The sequence below is a fragment of the Blennius ocellaris genome (genome assembly GCF_963422515.1).
Source record: "Blennius ocellaris genome assembly, chromosome: 13".
NCBI classification, from domain to species: domain Eukaryota; kingdom Metazoa; phylum Chordata; class Actinopteri; order Blenniiformes; family Blenniidae; genus Blennius; species Blennius ocellaris.
In genome coordinates, this window is record NC_137662.1 from 11,305,290 (window position 1) to 11,319,118 (window position 13,829).

At 40.4% G+C, this 13,829-nt stretch overlaps 1 protein-coding gene across 1 annotated transcript; it reads left to right on the forward strand.

The window, feature by feature from the left end:
• Positions 1-410: 410 nt before the first annotated feature.
• Positions 411-5,310, forward strand: LOC308138729 (BTB/POZ domain-containing protein 3-like; the record flags this gene model as incomplete). Its single annotated transcript, XM_080507960.1, has 4 exons — positions 411-721; positions 1,612-1,702; positions 3,555-3,673; positions 4,278-5,310. The coding sequence occupies 4 exons, from the start codon at positions 411-413 to the stop codon at positions 5,308-5,310; spliced, it is 1,554 nt and encodes a 517-aa protein (XP_080364086.1).
• Positions 5,311-13,829: the final 8,519 nt, after the last annotated feature.

Sequence of the window (13,829 nt, forward strand, 5' to 3'; positions counted from 1 at the left end):
GAAGAAGAAGAAGAAGAAGAAGAAGAAGAAGAAGAAGAAGAAGAAGAAGAAGAAGAAGAAGAAGAAGAAGAAGAAGAAGAAGAAGAAGTGATCTAAAGAGCGGATCTCATCACTTGAGAAAGCAGGGATGGGGATCCCGAGAGCCTCTCCGTCAGCAGATCAAACTTCACACAGGAAAAGTGCCTTCGGATCACCGGTCTAAACCTGCCGCCAAACCATCAAAACAAGTTATTCTGTTAGTTTTGAAAGAGTCGGACAGACCTCGTACATGATGTCCCACTAGTACAGAGCTCAGCGCGGCTCCAGCCTCTTCTGTCCTCATACCCCCTGGGTCCCCTCGGCGCACCTGCCTGCTCCTGGCGAATGTCTTCTCTGCATGCACTCCCACTGCTCAGCAGTTGAACACACTCATGGTCGATGCCAAGGGAAGGAACATGAAATGTCTGACTTTCTTCTTAATGCTTCCCGAGTCAGTGAAAAGCAAGTCGAGTAAAAGCTCCAAGAAGGGGAATGCCAGTGGCAGCTCCAAGCTGCCCCCAGTCTGTTATGAGATTATCACTCTGAGAAGCAAAAAGAAGAAGAAGATGGCAGCAGACATTTTTCCCACCAAGAAGCCAGCATCCACCACCACAGTGCAACAGTATCAGCAGCAGAACCTCAACAACAACAACACCATACAGAACTGCAACTGGCAGGGACTCTACTCCACTATACGAGAGAGGTAAGGACACAGAGAAAACCTTTCAGTCATTACTTGTGATTTAAACTGCTTAAACAAGCTTTCACTAACGACAGAAGATTGTGAAATTTTAATTTGAGAAGTGAAAGTTCATCGGAGTTCAATAACATTAAAATTTTTTGAGCACAGCCTAAAACAATTCAGTGAAGTAATTACTGTGCTTGTGTGTGTGTGTGTGTGTGTGTGTGTGTGTGTGTGTGTGTGTGTGTGTGTGTGTGTGTGTGTGTGTGTGTGTGTGTGTGTGTGTGTGTGTGTGTGTGTGTGTGTGTGTGTGTGTGTGTGTGTGTGTCACTCGGCCCTGCCCTCAATCTGTTTGAGGGAAGCTCTGTTTACACCCTCTCCTGCTCCTGCAGACTTTGCTGCTCTGACATAACAGAGAGCGGACCGGCACCGAGCGCGTTTGATATGCACAACAGGCAGAGGCGGCCCTGCACTAAAAGCTAAATATTTACTTTGGCCAATGAGTAAAAGACGCCAGCTGTCCACAGCAAAACACGTGCTTTCCGACCTGGCTTTGTTGTCTCTCCACAACATCATGGGGCTGTTTACCCACCCCTGTGACATGTTCCACCTCTCAATAATATATGAACGCAGTTTTATTGTTGGTCCCATTCTTTCACAGAGGGGATTTTCCATTGGGTTTGCTGTCTCGTTTTCCTGATCTTCTGAAGAAAGAAAAAAAAATCATGAAAGTCATAAAGAAATTAGGAAGGATTGAACTTTGAATGTTTTACTGAACTATGAGAGTTATTATTCAAAGGGCATAAGTTTTGTCAAAGGTGCTACACGTTCACAATTTAGCAGAAGTGTTAAGCGTCAAATACATAAAACTGATCTGCTTCTTTCTTCTTCTTTTTTTCTTTCCCTTCCAGAAATTCAGTAATGTTCAACAATGAGCTGATGGCAGATGTTCACTTTGTGGTGGGTCAGACTGGGAGGACCCAGAGACTGCCAGGACACAGAGTAAGAATTTCATCCACCATTATATACACCATTTGCACGGAGGAAATTAACAAACATGCAATCAGCGAGCCCGGGCCATTGTTGCTCATATCATAGAGGAATAAAAATAATCTTCCCCACAGCCAGCGGTAATGGAACTGAAGTCCTTTGTGCTCCACTCTCACTTCCGCACCATGTGTCTTTTCGAGACGGTCCTCAATTATTTATGTAAATGAGGCTGAAGGATAGAGGCGCAGAGTGAGTGAAGGAGGAAGGGATATCCTCTTCAACAGTCATCTCACACAGAATGCATCACCTTTGTGTCTGGTTTCGCTCAGCTTTTCCAAATCTGCACTGCAATTATCCAACTTTTAATCAAACACGTCCCACAGCATGGAGTTACAATGAAAAGTCACGAAGTTAAATGTATTTTCGTGAGTGCCACACATGCTAAACAAACTTTTGCACTCATTCATTCAATTAGCATTTAAAATGTGGCATGGTGGAACAATTAATCTAGAGTAACAGTCATTATTGTAATTGCAGGTCTTGATCCTGGCTTCTTTATTTAGCCTGTCCCCTGACCTCATTGCTTTTTCAAGGTGCACACAAGTAATTTAGCTTCAGCGACTCCTGGACCATGTGTCTCATCTAAATCTACTTTAATCTCTGCTCAGTAGGAATAAGTAACCTTCACATAAATGTGGTAAGTGAGTTTCCAGACATAAATTTGCCCTCCAGCCATCCATTTTACATCTACGAGCTCAGATCAGCACTGCCTGGGCCCCTTTTTTGTTCCTCACGTGGGACCAAAATGTATTATCTATGACTGGTGGCTGCAGAGCACTTTGTGCATTTAGAGAAAGCAGTTACGAAAGGACACAGAGGATAACTCGCCTGCACTTTATGCTTAGACATTATGGTGATGGGATATAATGGCATTCAATGCTGCAGTCTTAGTTTATTGTGTCCTGTTGGTAGGAAATTACATGTGCATTATGACCTAATTTATGTATGTAGTATATAGATGCACACAAAAGCAAGCATTAATGCAGATATATAAAATGCAATGGGTCATAGGTAATAATATGCTAATATACAATATTTGTGTACCAGGCTCAAAATTCAGATAAAACATCTTCCGTCTTCTAGACAGCATGAATTTTCAATATGCAAGGCTACCAACAATAACAACAATGATATTGTTTCAGAAATCCCTTGTTCACATGTTTCTTTTTTATCTCAGCTTCCTGCATTTCACTTTAGAGAATTCCTATTTTTGTTATTTTTTTTCAGGGAAAATTATACCACCCACATCCCCACCTACACATACTTGTTCTGCAAAAACACACATATAACGCACAGACACACACTATAAGATCTAGAACACGAACGCAGCAATAATACCGCTACTCATAACCTTGTGTACAGTGCATAATATTGGAAATATTAACAACACTGTATTACATCTGATTTCATCATAAAAATCTCATAAGCCACTATTTTATTAAATTTGAACTTTTGCTGCAGTCATTTCAGTTGTGTCAGAGGCAATGTTGTTCATTAGAAATCTTCTCCTGTACCCAAGGGGGGGGTAAAATAGTAACTAGATAACCCCTGCTGAGAATTCCAATGGGTACAGTCTCTTAAGAACTGAAGCATTTGTTCAATATTAAGTGAGGGATGTGTGTTTTAGTCTTAAGTGCACGGTCTATTTAAAAAAAACCCAAAACAATCTGAGTTTTAAATACCCTTTTTATTTATTAATTTTTTCCATTTCAAGTGTTTTGTATTCCTGTGAACTCCTAGATGAGCGATGTTTTCTATTTCTCTTTTGCGCCGGTCACATTGTTTTCTCTTCTTCTTTTGACAGTATGTCTTGGCTGTGGGCAGCTCAGTGTTCCATGCCATGTTTTACGGTGAACTCGCTGAGAACAAGGATGAAATCCACATACCAGATGTGGAACCAGCAGCATTTCTGGCCATGCTAAAGTAAGATTTTTGCTTTGTCGAGGTGTTATTGTTCATATTATGGTGCATGTCTGAAATAAATGGCATCTTACATAACTGCTGTTTCAAATTGGTCTTGTTAAAAAAAACAAAAAAAACAAGATTGGTTTTATCTGGCACATCTTGGGCAAAATTGTTCAGCACTTCAGTTGACAGACAAATTACTTTCTCGTTCCTGTAACTCAAAGATAAAATCTCTCTTTTTCATGATAAAACATTTTATTATGAGGCTCACTTTTTCTGCCAAGTCCCTTGATAGTGTTTTCTACCTCTTCGCTGTCATTCTTTCATCACTTTTATGATCCAGTTTTGGTTTCTTGGTCCTTGCCAGTGAGATATAGCAACTGGTCAACAAGGATGTAGGAGGAATACTACTTTTTTTTTTACGGCAATGTTACTCGACTTTGAATATTGTTTCACTGCCTTCACTGAAGATCTTTTTCAGTAGACTAGTTGTAAAAGCTTAAATTATGCACATTCATTCTCTCCTTCCATCTGTTCTCACTATATAATAGTCCTCTTCACAGATAAGTGTTGTATTCCAACTCATTTCTCCAGATCTAAAACAAGTCCTATTTTTCTACAGGTACATTTACTGTGATGAAATTGACCTGAGTGCTGACACCGTGTTGGCCACCCTTTACGCTGCCAAGAAGTACATTGTCCCTCACCTGGCTCGTGCCTGCGTCAACTTCCTGGAGACTAGCCTGAGTGCCAAGAATGCCTGTGTGCTGCTCTCACAGAGCTGCCTCTTCGAGGAGCCGGAGCTGACGCAGCGCTGCTGGGAAGTGATTGATGCCCAGGCCGAGCTGGCGTTACGCTCGGAGGGATTCTGTGACATCGACGGCCAGACCCTGGAGAGTATCCTACAGCGGGAGACACTCAATGCTAAAGAGATAGTGGTATTTGAGGCTGCTCTTAGCTGGGCCGATGCCGAGTGCCAGAGACAGGAGCTCACCTCGTCGACTGACAACAAACGAAAGGTTTTGGGAAAGGCGATGTACCTGATACGCATTCCCACAATGGCTCTGGATGATTTTGCCAACGGAGCAGCGCAGTCGGGTGTGTTGACGCTTAATGAGACCAATGATATCTTCCTGTGGTATACAGCAGCCAAAAAGCCTGATCTGCAGTTTGCCAACCAGCCCAGGAAGGGCCTGACACCCCAGCGCTGCCACCGATTCCAGTCCTGTGCCTACCGAAGCAATCAGTGGCGCTACCGGGGCCGCTGTGACAGTATACAGTTTGCTGTGGATAAAAGAGTTTTCATTGCTGGGTTTGGACTATACGGATCCAGCTGTGGCTCTGCAGAGTACAGTGCCAAAATTGAACTGAAGCGTCAAGGGGTGCTGCTTGGGCAAAACCTGAATAAATACTTCTCCGATGGTTCGAGCAACACCTTCCCAGTGTGGTTTGAGTATCCAGTCCAGATAGAACCGGACACATTCTACACTGCCAGTGTGGTTCTGGATGGCAACGAGCTGAGCTACTTTGGACAGGAAGGGATGACAGAGGTGCAATGTGGGAAAGTAACATTTCAGTTTCAGTGTTCCTCGGACAGCACTAACGGCACAGGAGTGCAGGGCGGGCAGATTCCCGAACTCATCTTTTATGCTTGACAACACACGTGCAAACGTTTGATTGATTTTTTTTCTTTCTGTGCACTTATAGAAAATCGAAGTTTATCACCTTGTGGGTAGTGTCACTTATTTATTTTTGTCACTATTTTGTAAAAAAAAATCTCAGACTTGAGAGAGGCTAATATGTAGTTTTGATTCTAGTAAATGGTCCACTTGAGATGGATCACATACTGTATATTCTGAAATGTCCAAATTCAAGGATGAAATGGTTCCAAAGTCCTGAAAGATAAAAAAAAAAAAAAAAAAAAAAAAGTATCTTGCACTAGAGGTGCTTGTAAATATGAATATATGTAAATGTCTACATGTATATGACGCCACAAGTGTGGTCCATGCTGGCTACAAAGATATCTTGTATAACGAATATGCTACAGTTTGTTTATTATTTCTATGCTTGCATAGAATGGGCACATAGAGCAGCAATACTTCACACTATATCCTACAATAATCATCACATTCAGCCTGAAGCATACGCATCATACCAGACATGAAAAAGGATGTACGATATTCTAACCCAACATGTGCACTCCGGTCACGATTACAGTCAAATACACTGTTTGTCTGATTGCAGTAGTGTGCAATACTCGTTTGTATTTGAATGGCTCCAAATGAATCTGCAGCTTTTAATTCTTTGAATTGACTAACATGGCACTTAGAGAGAGAGAGAGCGAGAGAGAGAGAGAGAGCTATTAGGTTAGGAAGCACTACATATAATGAGTCACGGAACTCCGATATTGGACTGTAGCATGTTGCTCTGCACCAATGCTCATCTTACTCACTCAGCGAGTTTCATTAATATCAATGTCATTATGTTTACAGTGAAAAGTAGGACTTGCCATTCTCCATTCCATGATAGAGATTTCTATTGTTTTCAGAACGTGTCTGCTTTGCACTGGTTCTGTTTCATCTGACGTGTACTACTAACTATTCTGGCACCTTGGTTTTATTTACAGCAAAAGGAAAAGAAAAAAGAATGATTGATTCAGCGTTTAAAGCCGTTTATCTTGTGAACTTTTTCTTCTCTTTGTTAAAGCCGCTGTGCACTCTGAACTGCTGAGCACTCCCACCTAATGTGATTATACAGTATCAGTATTTGCAAAAGCATACTGTATATGCTAAAAACTTGCACTGATGTTGGTTCATAAATGACTTTGATATGTTCTTTTATTTAATTATCTAAATTGGGCATTTTAAGTTGCTGTGTTATTGATTTTTTTTTCTGGTGTAGGATAAACATCCACAGGCTTGTCTGCTGATGACAACTGATGGGTAATCTGGTGTTCATGTCCTGTGTTTACGTGCAAAAGTGCTGGGAGACTAACAAATGTGTATGGATGTTGATGATGCAAATAAAAAAAACAAAACAAACAAGCACCACATATTGGTTTTGTATCCAATCTGTAAAAATATTACCATGCTACAATGTGTGAAGTTTGCCTTGGAGACGGGGACAGATGATGCCTTCAGCACTGTGGTGATTTACAATTCCGAGTGGAGCTTTCTGTTGATTGATGATAAATGTCTTCATGATGATGATGCACCCTGCTTTTTGTCTGTCAAAGTCTGACTCTATTCTGCACCTTCCTTAAATATGCAACATCCTCCCCCTGCTTAATAAAACTTTTAAAGGAAATCTATTCTCTTCTGTGAAGGGGCAAAGAAGTAGAGAGTAAGGCAAACAATGTCTACGTTCTTACATTTTTGCAGACTGCTGTCATGAAAAATGCCTCCTTGAGAAAGCTGTCACATAGTTTTCAACTTGAAAAAGATACAGAAGAAATGATGTTCCACTTTAAAATGTGCAACAACCCCAAAGTGTTAAATTCCCACCATACCAGTCACTGTCTGACCCACAGTTTATCTTGATGCGCCTGTCACTGATAAAACAGACAATGAGTCTCCGTAGAGGACTTCGAATTCCTCATACTCTTCTTTGTGAGAAACAAGCCTTGAAAGCAGAGCACCTATGCTTTGCCCTTCTCATAAACCAACACAACTGTGAATGAACAAAGACACTTTTTCTTCCAACTTATCCTCATTACTGAATTTGATGCCCAAACATTTAGTAAATCCCAGAACAAATCATATCTCCTCCTGGACCCTCTGCTAAAAAAGATAATCACTCCTGGGGACTTACAGCAGGTACTTGATTATGAAAGCACTCAATAATGCTGAGACCAGGTTTGACATCGCCAATGAACATGAAGCCCTTGATGAATTGAATTCAATATGCTGGGGGACTCAGCGCTTCAGTGTGATTTTTCATGATTGTGGCACTAATGTTGTAAGCAAGATCATTAATTGTGCTGAAGGCGACAGGGGACTAAAATGTGCCAGGAGTCAAACTGAAGGCTCGTTGTCAACAGACAGTGAGAGATACACACACACATACACACGCACATATTTCTATTTTGCCACTGTGACAGATCTATGCAGAAATAATTATCCGAGTAGAGTTCAAGTTGAGCTGAGGAAATGAGAATAATCTCATGCTTGTATGGAGGACGAAATGTGCCAAAATTAAGGAAATAAATACACCATTAAATAACTAATAAATGTGTCATTAATTAATTAAAATTGGAATGAAATATATAAATGTCATTAAATCATTAAAATACCAATTCATTTTATGTTAAAAAAAAACAACAAAACTAATCTGTAAAACAGCAGTTCCATTATCGAAGGATCTGCAGGAAGTTTCTATGCACTGTGAGAGATGTTTGGAGCCCTATTTCCACCGCACAAAAAGTGAAGGAATGGAGTGGTATGGTCCATTAAGGTTTGGGTTTGCACCACAAGAATTGCACATTTTACGGAAATAACCACTCCAAAGGCTGACGCTCTTCCGTCGCCCTTCTGCCGGGGTACTCAGGACAACAGAACGGGTCTGATTTTGAGAAGCCGTTGGCTGATTGGTCAGCTTTAGTACACACCGTCTATATTTTAATATGTCGGCTGTATGAATCCTCTGTTGTTAACATACATCTTCAGCTTTGGTTTTTTTTGTTGTTGTTTGTTTTTCTTTGCCGCGCAACTTTCATGTTGGCACCTGGGATACCCGACCACACTGAGTGTAACCTCACGTACAGAAGTTAAGGAATAAAAGTTCTACACCGGTCGGGTGGAAACAAGATGAGTCTGGAGTGCTACTGTGAGTAAGGAGCAGACTTTAAAATAAAGCACCACCCAGTGTATCGGAATATATTCACGAGCTCTGCATCAATCCATTATCTGGGATCAATCTATTCTGACTTGATGTGCAGGGGAAACAATCAGGCGTAAGGATCCACCCAGTGACTTTGATGGGTGAGTTTGACAGATAAAATAAATTCATGAAGCAGTGCATAACCGGATCATGACGTAATTGATTAAATAGAAAAATAATTAAATATATTTTTCACATAAAATGAATTTGTATTTTTAGGAATTAATGACACATCTAAATAATTATTTAATGGTGTATTCATTTATTTAATTTAGGTACATTTAGTCCTCCGTATGATTGGGGCACATACTGTTTACTCAACACCTTTGTTATTTTTGATGAAAAATATCTTCATAACCTTTCCTCATGTATCTTCAAGCCTATATTATTGCATACCTTTTCAGGTGTGTCACGATCAATCTGGCAGGTAGGAGAGCTTCCAGAGGCTGTCAGAGCTGTGCTGGGAACAACTTGATGGTTTACAACACCAAGAATGTCTACTGAGTCATTGACGTCAGTCTGAAAGTCGTGTTGGGAGCTCCAATTAAATCCTATTCCAAGGTAGATATTCTAAAACCCTCCAAGTTATAAATGATCATAGACTGATTAGGGGCTTACACTATACTTAATGAAAACACAGTTTTTTCACTTTATGAGATGTGACAATTATTGTAGGGAACCATTTTAATTATGTGAATGAAATGCAATTAAATCCTAGTGGGCTCAGAATAAAATGCATGGTTAGGCATCTAATTATAATTAGTTTGTCAGTAAGGGAAAACAAAAGGGGAACCATGTATCGCTGATTAGGAAGTCAGGGTGAGAACAAAAAGCAAAAGATGAATATCAATCACATTTTCCAAGGATTGCTTGATAAGAAATACAATGCAGAGAAAGATTTCAAGAAAACAAATGAATGTGTGGAATCTTTTTTTTTATAGTTTGTGAAGGGATTGAGTGTGATATTCCTGATTGACCTTGATGGGATGAAACTGTGAATTCTCTATTTAGTATGCATACTTTCGGCACATTTTGCCGAGAAAACTCTCACAAAGGGTTTAATTACTGTTCATCACTACAAATTACGGTTGAAACGATTCAGTCCGACTTGAGGGAGGATTCTGGATTACTACTGATCAATAGTAGCAGTATTAATGCTCTTTGAGATTGATTGTTTCAAGTGAAAATAAGTCTGTGAACAGAACCCAATGGTCTTCTGGTATCTCAGAGGAAAGGCCTTAGTTCACTATTTGGTTAACATGCTGCACAAAGATATCTTTCTGGCCAATGGGCATAGTAATGTGGTGCTGGATTAAACAAGACAGCCATGTTTCCTAAATCACCATGACCTAAAAACATGACTGTTTACAGGTAAAATTGGAACAACTGTGGTGAATGAAAATACATTTTGTCATTTAGCGCCATTAACCATTGCTCTGCAGGCAATCACATATCTACTCCTCTACATCCTGATAATTTCCATTTCAGCAAAATGTCAATGAATTAATAATCGCCACAGAGAGCTGGGAAACACATCTGTGGGTTTAAAGAATTCATCAAAGAAAATAATTTAAAAATGTGTTTTTTAATTCAACAAATCTCAATGGAAATCCCCCATTTCCCTTACCTCTACTTAAACCATATGTTAGCCATGTATAGCTGGGTTCAAAGAACTGCTTCCAATTCACAATGTACTGGTGAAATGTGAATGCAAAAATTGCTAAGTAAATGTCATGAGAGCATCTCACAAGAGCTGTTGGAGGTTAAATTGAATTGCCAGTTATCTTGAAAGGTACCCCCCCCCCCCCCCCCCAATAAGTCTTAATGCACTTACCTCCACCTACTAGCAGCCAGTCAAGGAGATGTAAAGTGAAAGGAGACTGAAAAGAGGTGGACTAAAGGAAGTGGCAAAGTCGGTCTGTCTTGTATTCAGGTAAAAGTCGTCGCTCCCGTGATAATCATCACATAGATTGTCAGTAGACAGCCAAAGTAGCAATTAATCACAGGTGAGAATGGCGAAAGGTCAGTAAGTTCAGCTGCGAGGTGCAGGTCGAAGTGGAGACAAGACAGGAGCTTGACTGATGAAAGTCGGCGCCACAGCTTTGTCATTCTCAACCCAGCGGTGCTAGAGACATGTGAAATGCAAGGAATATGATTCCAGTAATCTCCGGCACCTCCAGTAAAATGTGGTTGGGATGCACGACGGGACTGAGCCTGTGATTGTGCGTTTCATTTATCTATTTATTTATTCATTGCTACCAGCCGGAGTTAAATCGTTTCAGCAGGCTACAACACGGAGAGGCCAGCTTTTATGTTAGATTAGCTTGTTTATAGTGATGTTGTTCTGCTACAGATGGATCAATACGGCTCGGATTTCTTGAGGTAAGTGCTGCCGCGTGTATCAGGTGAATTATGATTACTGAAAGGAACTGAAATACACTTTTGGTGGACAATGGGGGTGACGGAGCGTAGTCAAAGCAGGCAAGGATACAGACAACATAGTGACAGGCACACTGGAAACAAATTGCATTATCCTCCAATGGTGCAGAGGTAAACACCCTGTTTACATAATTTTGTATTTGTCCTATGAATGGCAATCCCAGAAGGTGTATGAATGCTGCAGTCTGGCAAGACGAAGTTCTTTCACACAAACTGAAAGCAAAATTTGTTGGGGATGCATTATGCAAATAAACGTATTTATTCCCCCAACTATGGGTTCATTTACCTGTCACCCACAGCCAATACAGCAACGCCTGATCAAAACCTTGAACACTGACAGCGTCCCACCGAGAGAAGATGATGAGGGCTGAGCTCGCTACTTTCTGTACACACTCCAGAGCAGCGGTTCATACTGAAGCATGTCCTCTATGGCAGGCTTCACAGCTTTGATAGTATGGAGTGAGAGGGCCTTTCTCTCCCCAGGGTCTGATATAATGAGAGTGAGCTTACTAAACATGATCTGCAGCTCTCTCAAATAAGCTACTTGAAAGGGCTCCAGCCTGAAACAGTACAACAAACAGCACTGATTCATTTGTACACATGCTCTCCCCCAGTCTCTCTCTCCATGCACCACACATTAAAAAGATGGGTTTTAATGTGTGATAGAGAGTGATACAGCAGTGGAGAAAAGAGCACACCGTGGCTTAGGAGTCTCGCTTTATGTGCATTCATTCACAACTCACACGGGGATTCTGGCTTCCCAGTTTAATTATTTCCTGTGAGCACAAAGAAAATGGGAAGAGACAGATTTAAAATGATTGCAATCACAGTTTGCATTTGTACATTTGTACACATATGAAAAGAAAGGCAATGTGCCATTATTGTTGGGATAATCGTTTAACTGTGCTATTCTTCATACTGAATTCATTATCAGTGTTAGGATCTCATTGCTTGGAAGCCGGAAGTCTGGCAATCACCAGGGACATTATACTGGCAACAAGGTACTTCTTTTGTCAAACAAATCAGAAATATCAACTCGGCTGGGACTCAGCACTATTCAACACTGCTGCACGAAGGCATTTTGGCTCCCTGAAAACACTTTTAGGAGTGTGAATTTTATTTGCTGAATGCTCATTCCTCTCTGGTTAACCTTTGTGAGACAAGACATTTTCAGACATAATAGCACATCCAGTACGATGATATGGGAAGACTTCTTTAAAACGGAACAGCCTCCTTTTTTGGCCTAATTTAAGAAGTGGAGTGCCATCCCCCGCTCCTCTGCCCTTTTTAATGTCCTGCTTACCACAGAGAAAACCAGTGGCTGTGGCTTTAAGTCCAAGGATTGTTCAAAATAGCATCACCTAAGCAATTGTGGTCTCATGCCAACAGTAAAAGCTGATCCCACACAATTCATTATAAGTTTGAAGCCAAAATGTAAACTGCACTCAGAGTGGGATGGTGCATTATACACCTGCATTCAGAGATGCTCTGCATTTATCAGATGTGTTTGCATAAACATCTTCACAGCTGCAACGTCTGAGACTAATTGCCAACTTGATGATGAATCTGATGTTGGCGAAGCAAAGAATCTTTTCTCATCTCACCATTAACTCGGATAATCAGTCACAGCTGCCTGGATTGTAAAAAACAAAAAAAACTAAACTAAAATCAGTTACACTGTAGTAAAAAAAAAAGTTAGACTTTTATGTTAAATCACATAATAAAAAGTAGCATTGATGGGCTGGCATTCAATTTATCCAACTGCTAGGTGATTGTGATACTGATATTATGATTTTAGAGAATTAAAGAAACTGCTGCCAGTGTTCTTCTGACCGAACTAAAACTCACTTTCTGCCTTCTGTCTGTGCTTTTTTTTTCTTCTTTGAGTCAAACCCCAAAGTATTCCCTCCCTGCCCTCAATAATGGCCTCGATTTACGCTTAACCGTGCCTTACCTTTCTCTTATTTCTGCTTCCCTTTGAGATATCAAAGCTTTTCCTGCTCTGAGCTGCCGGACACGAGATGAATGGAAAATACTGTGTTTCAGTAAGTTTTATTGGTTGTCTCTGTGTGTTTTGTATCATTCTGGAAGCAGCCTATCTCCTAAGCATATGTATTGAACTATAAATGTTTGGAAGAAAGCCAGGTGACAGCTCTGATAAGTGTATGTGAAGATAACAAAAGGTTTTTTTTTTTAAATAAAAAATGATGTAATTATGTGAGGAATACAGATAAAAAAAAGACTTTTTTTGTTGAAGCAAACCCAGTTTATGACGTGTGCTCAAACTGGCAGGCCATCTTACTGTACAAGCACACAGTCGTGGGATGAACATTCAATCAGGGGTGGCTCAACATATGCTTCATGCATTTTTTTTTTTTCACACGAGGCTGTAAAAGACAGAGTAACGATCATGACTGTCGGTGTGTGGGCAGATGTCATTTCAGTTGCACTGAATCGAGTTGGGTGAAGGGAAGCATTACAAACAGACATACAATTTCAATGACAAAATCCAATTTTATCTATACTGACAAAACAAAATTAATCTGCTCGATCGCCCACAGATCTGAGCATTTGTTTCACATCAAGAAATTGATACCATTTTTGTGGCTCATGTTAAAGTGATAGATATGTTTTGGATAAAAAAAAAAAAATAGGATACATCCTTCAGTTTCTCTAGCATGTGCTGCAGATTATCTTGATTACCTCAAGGCAGAAGAAACTAAACAGAAAGATGTAATGTCAACCAACCAGTAATACATCTAATTTCAACATATTATCTTTGGCGATCCATTATTGCCTTGTCACCCAAGGCAGCACGAAAATAAGCAGAGCAAAAACAGAACATTCACAAGCATTC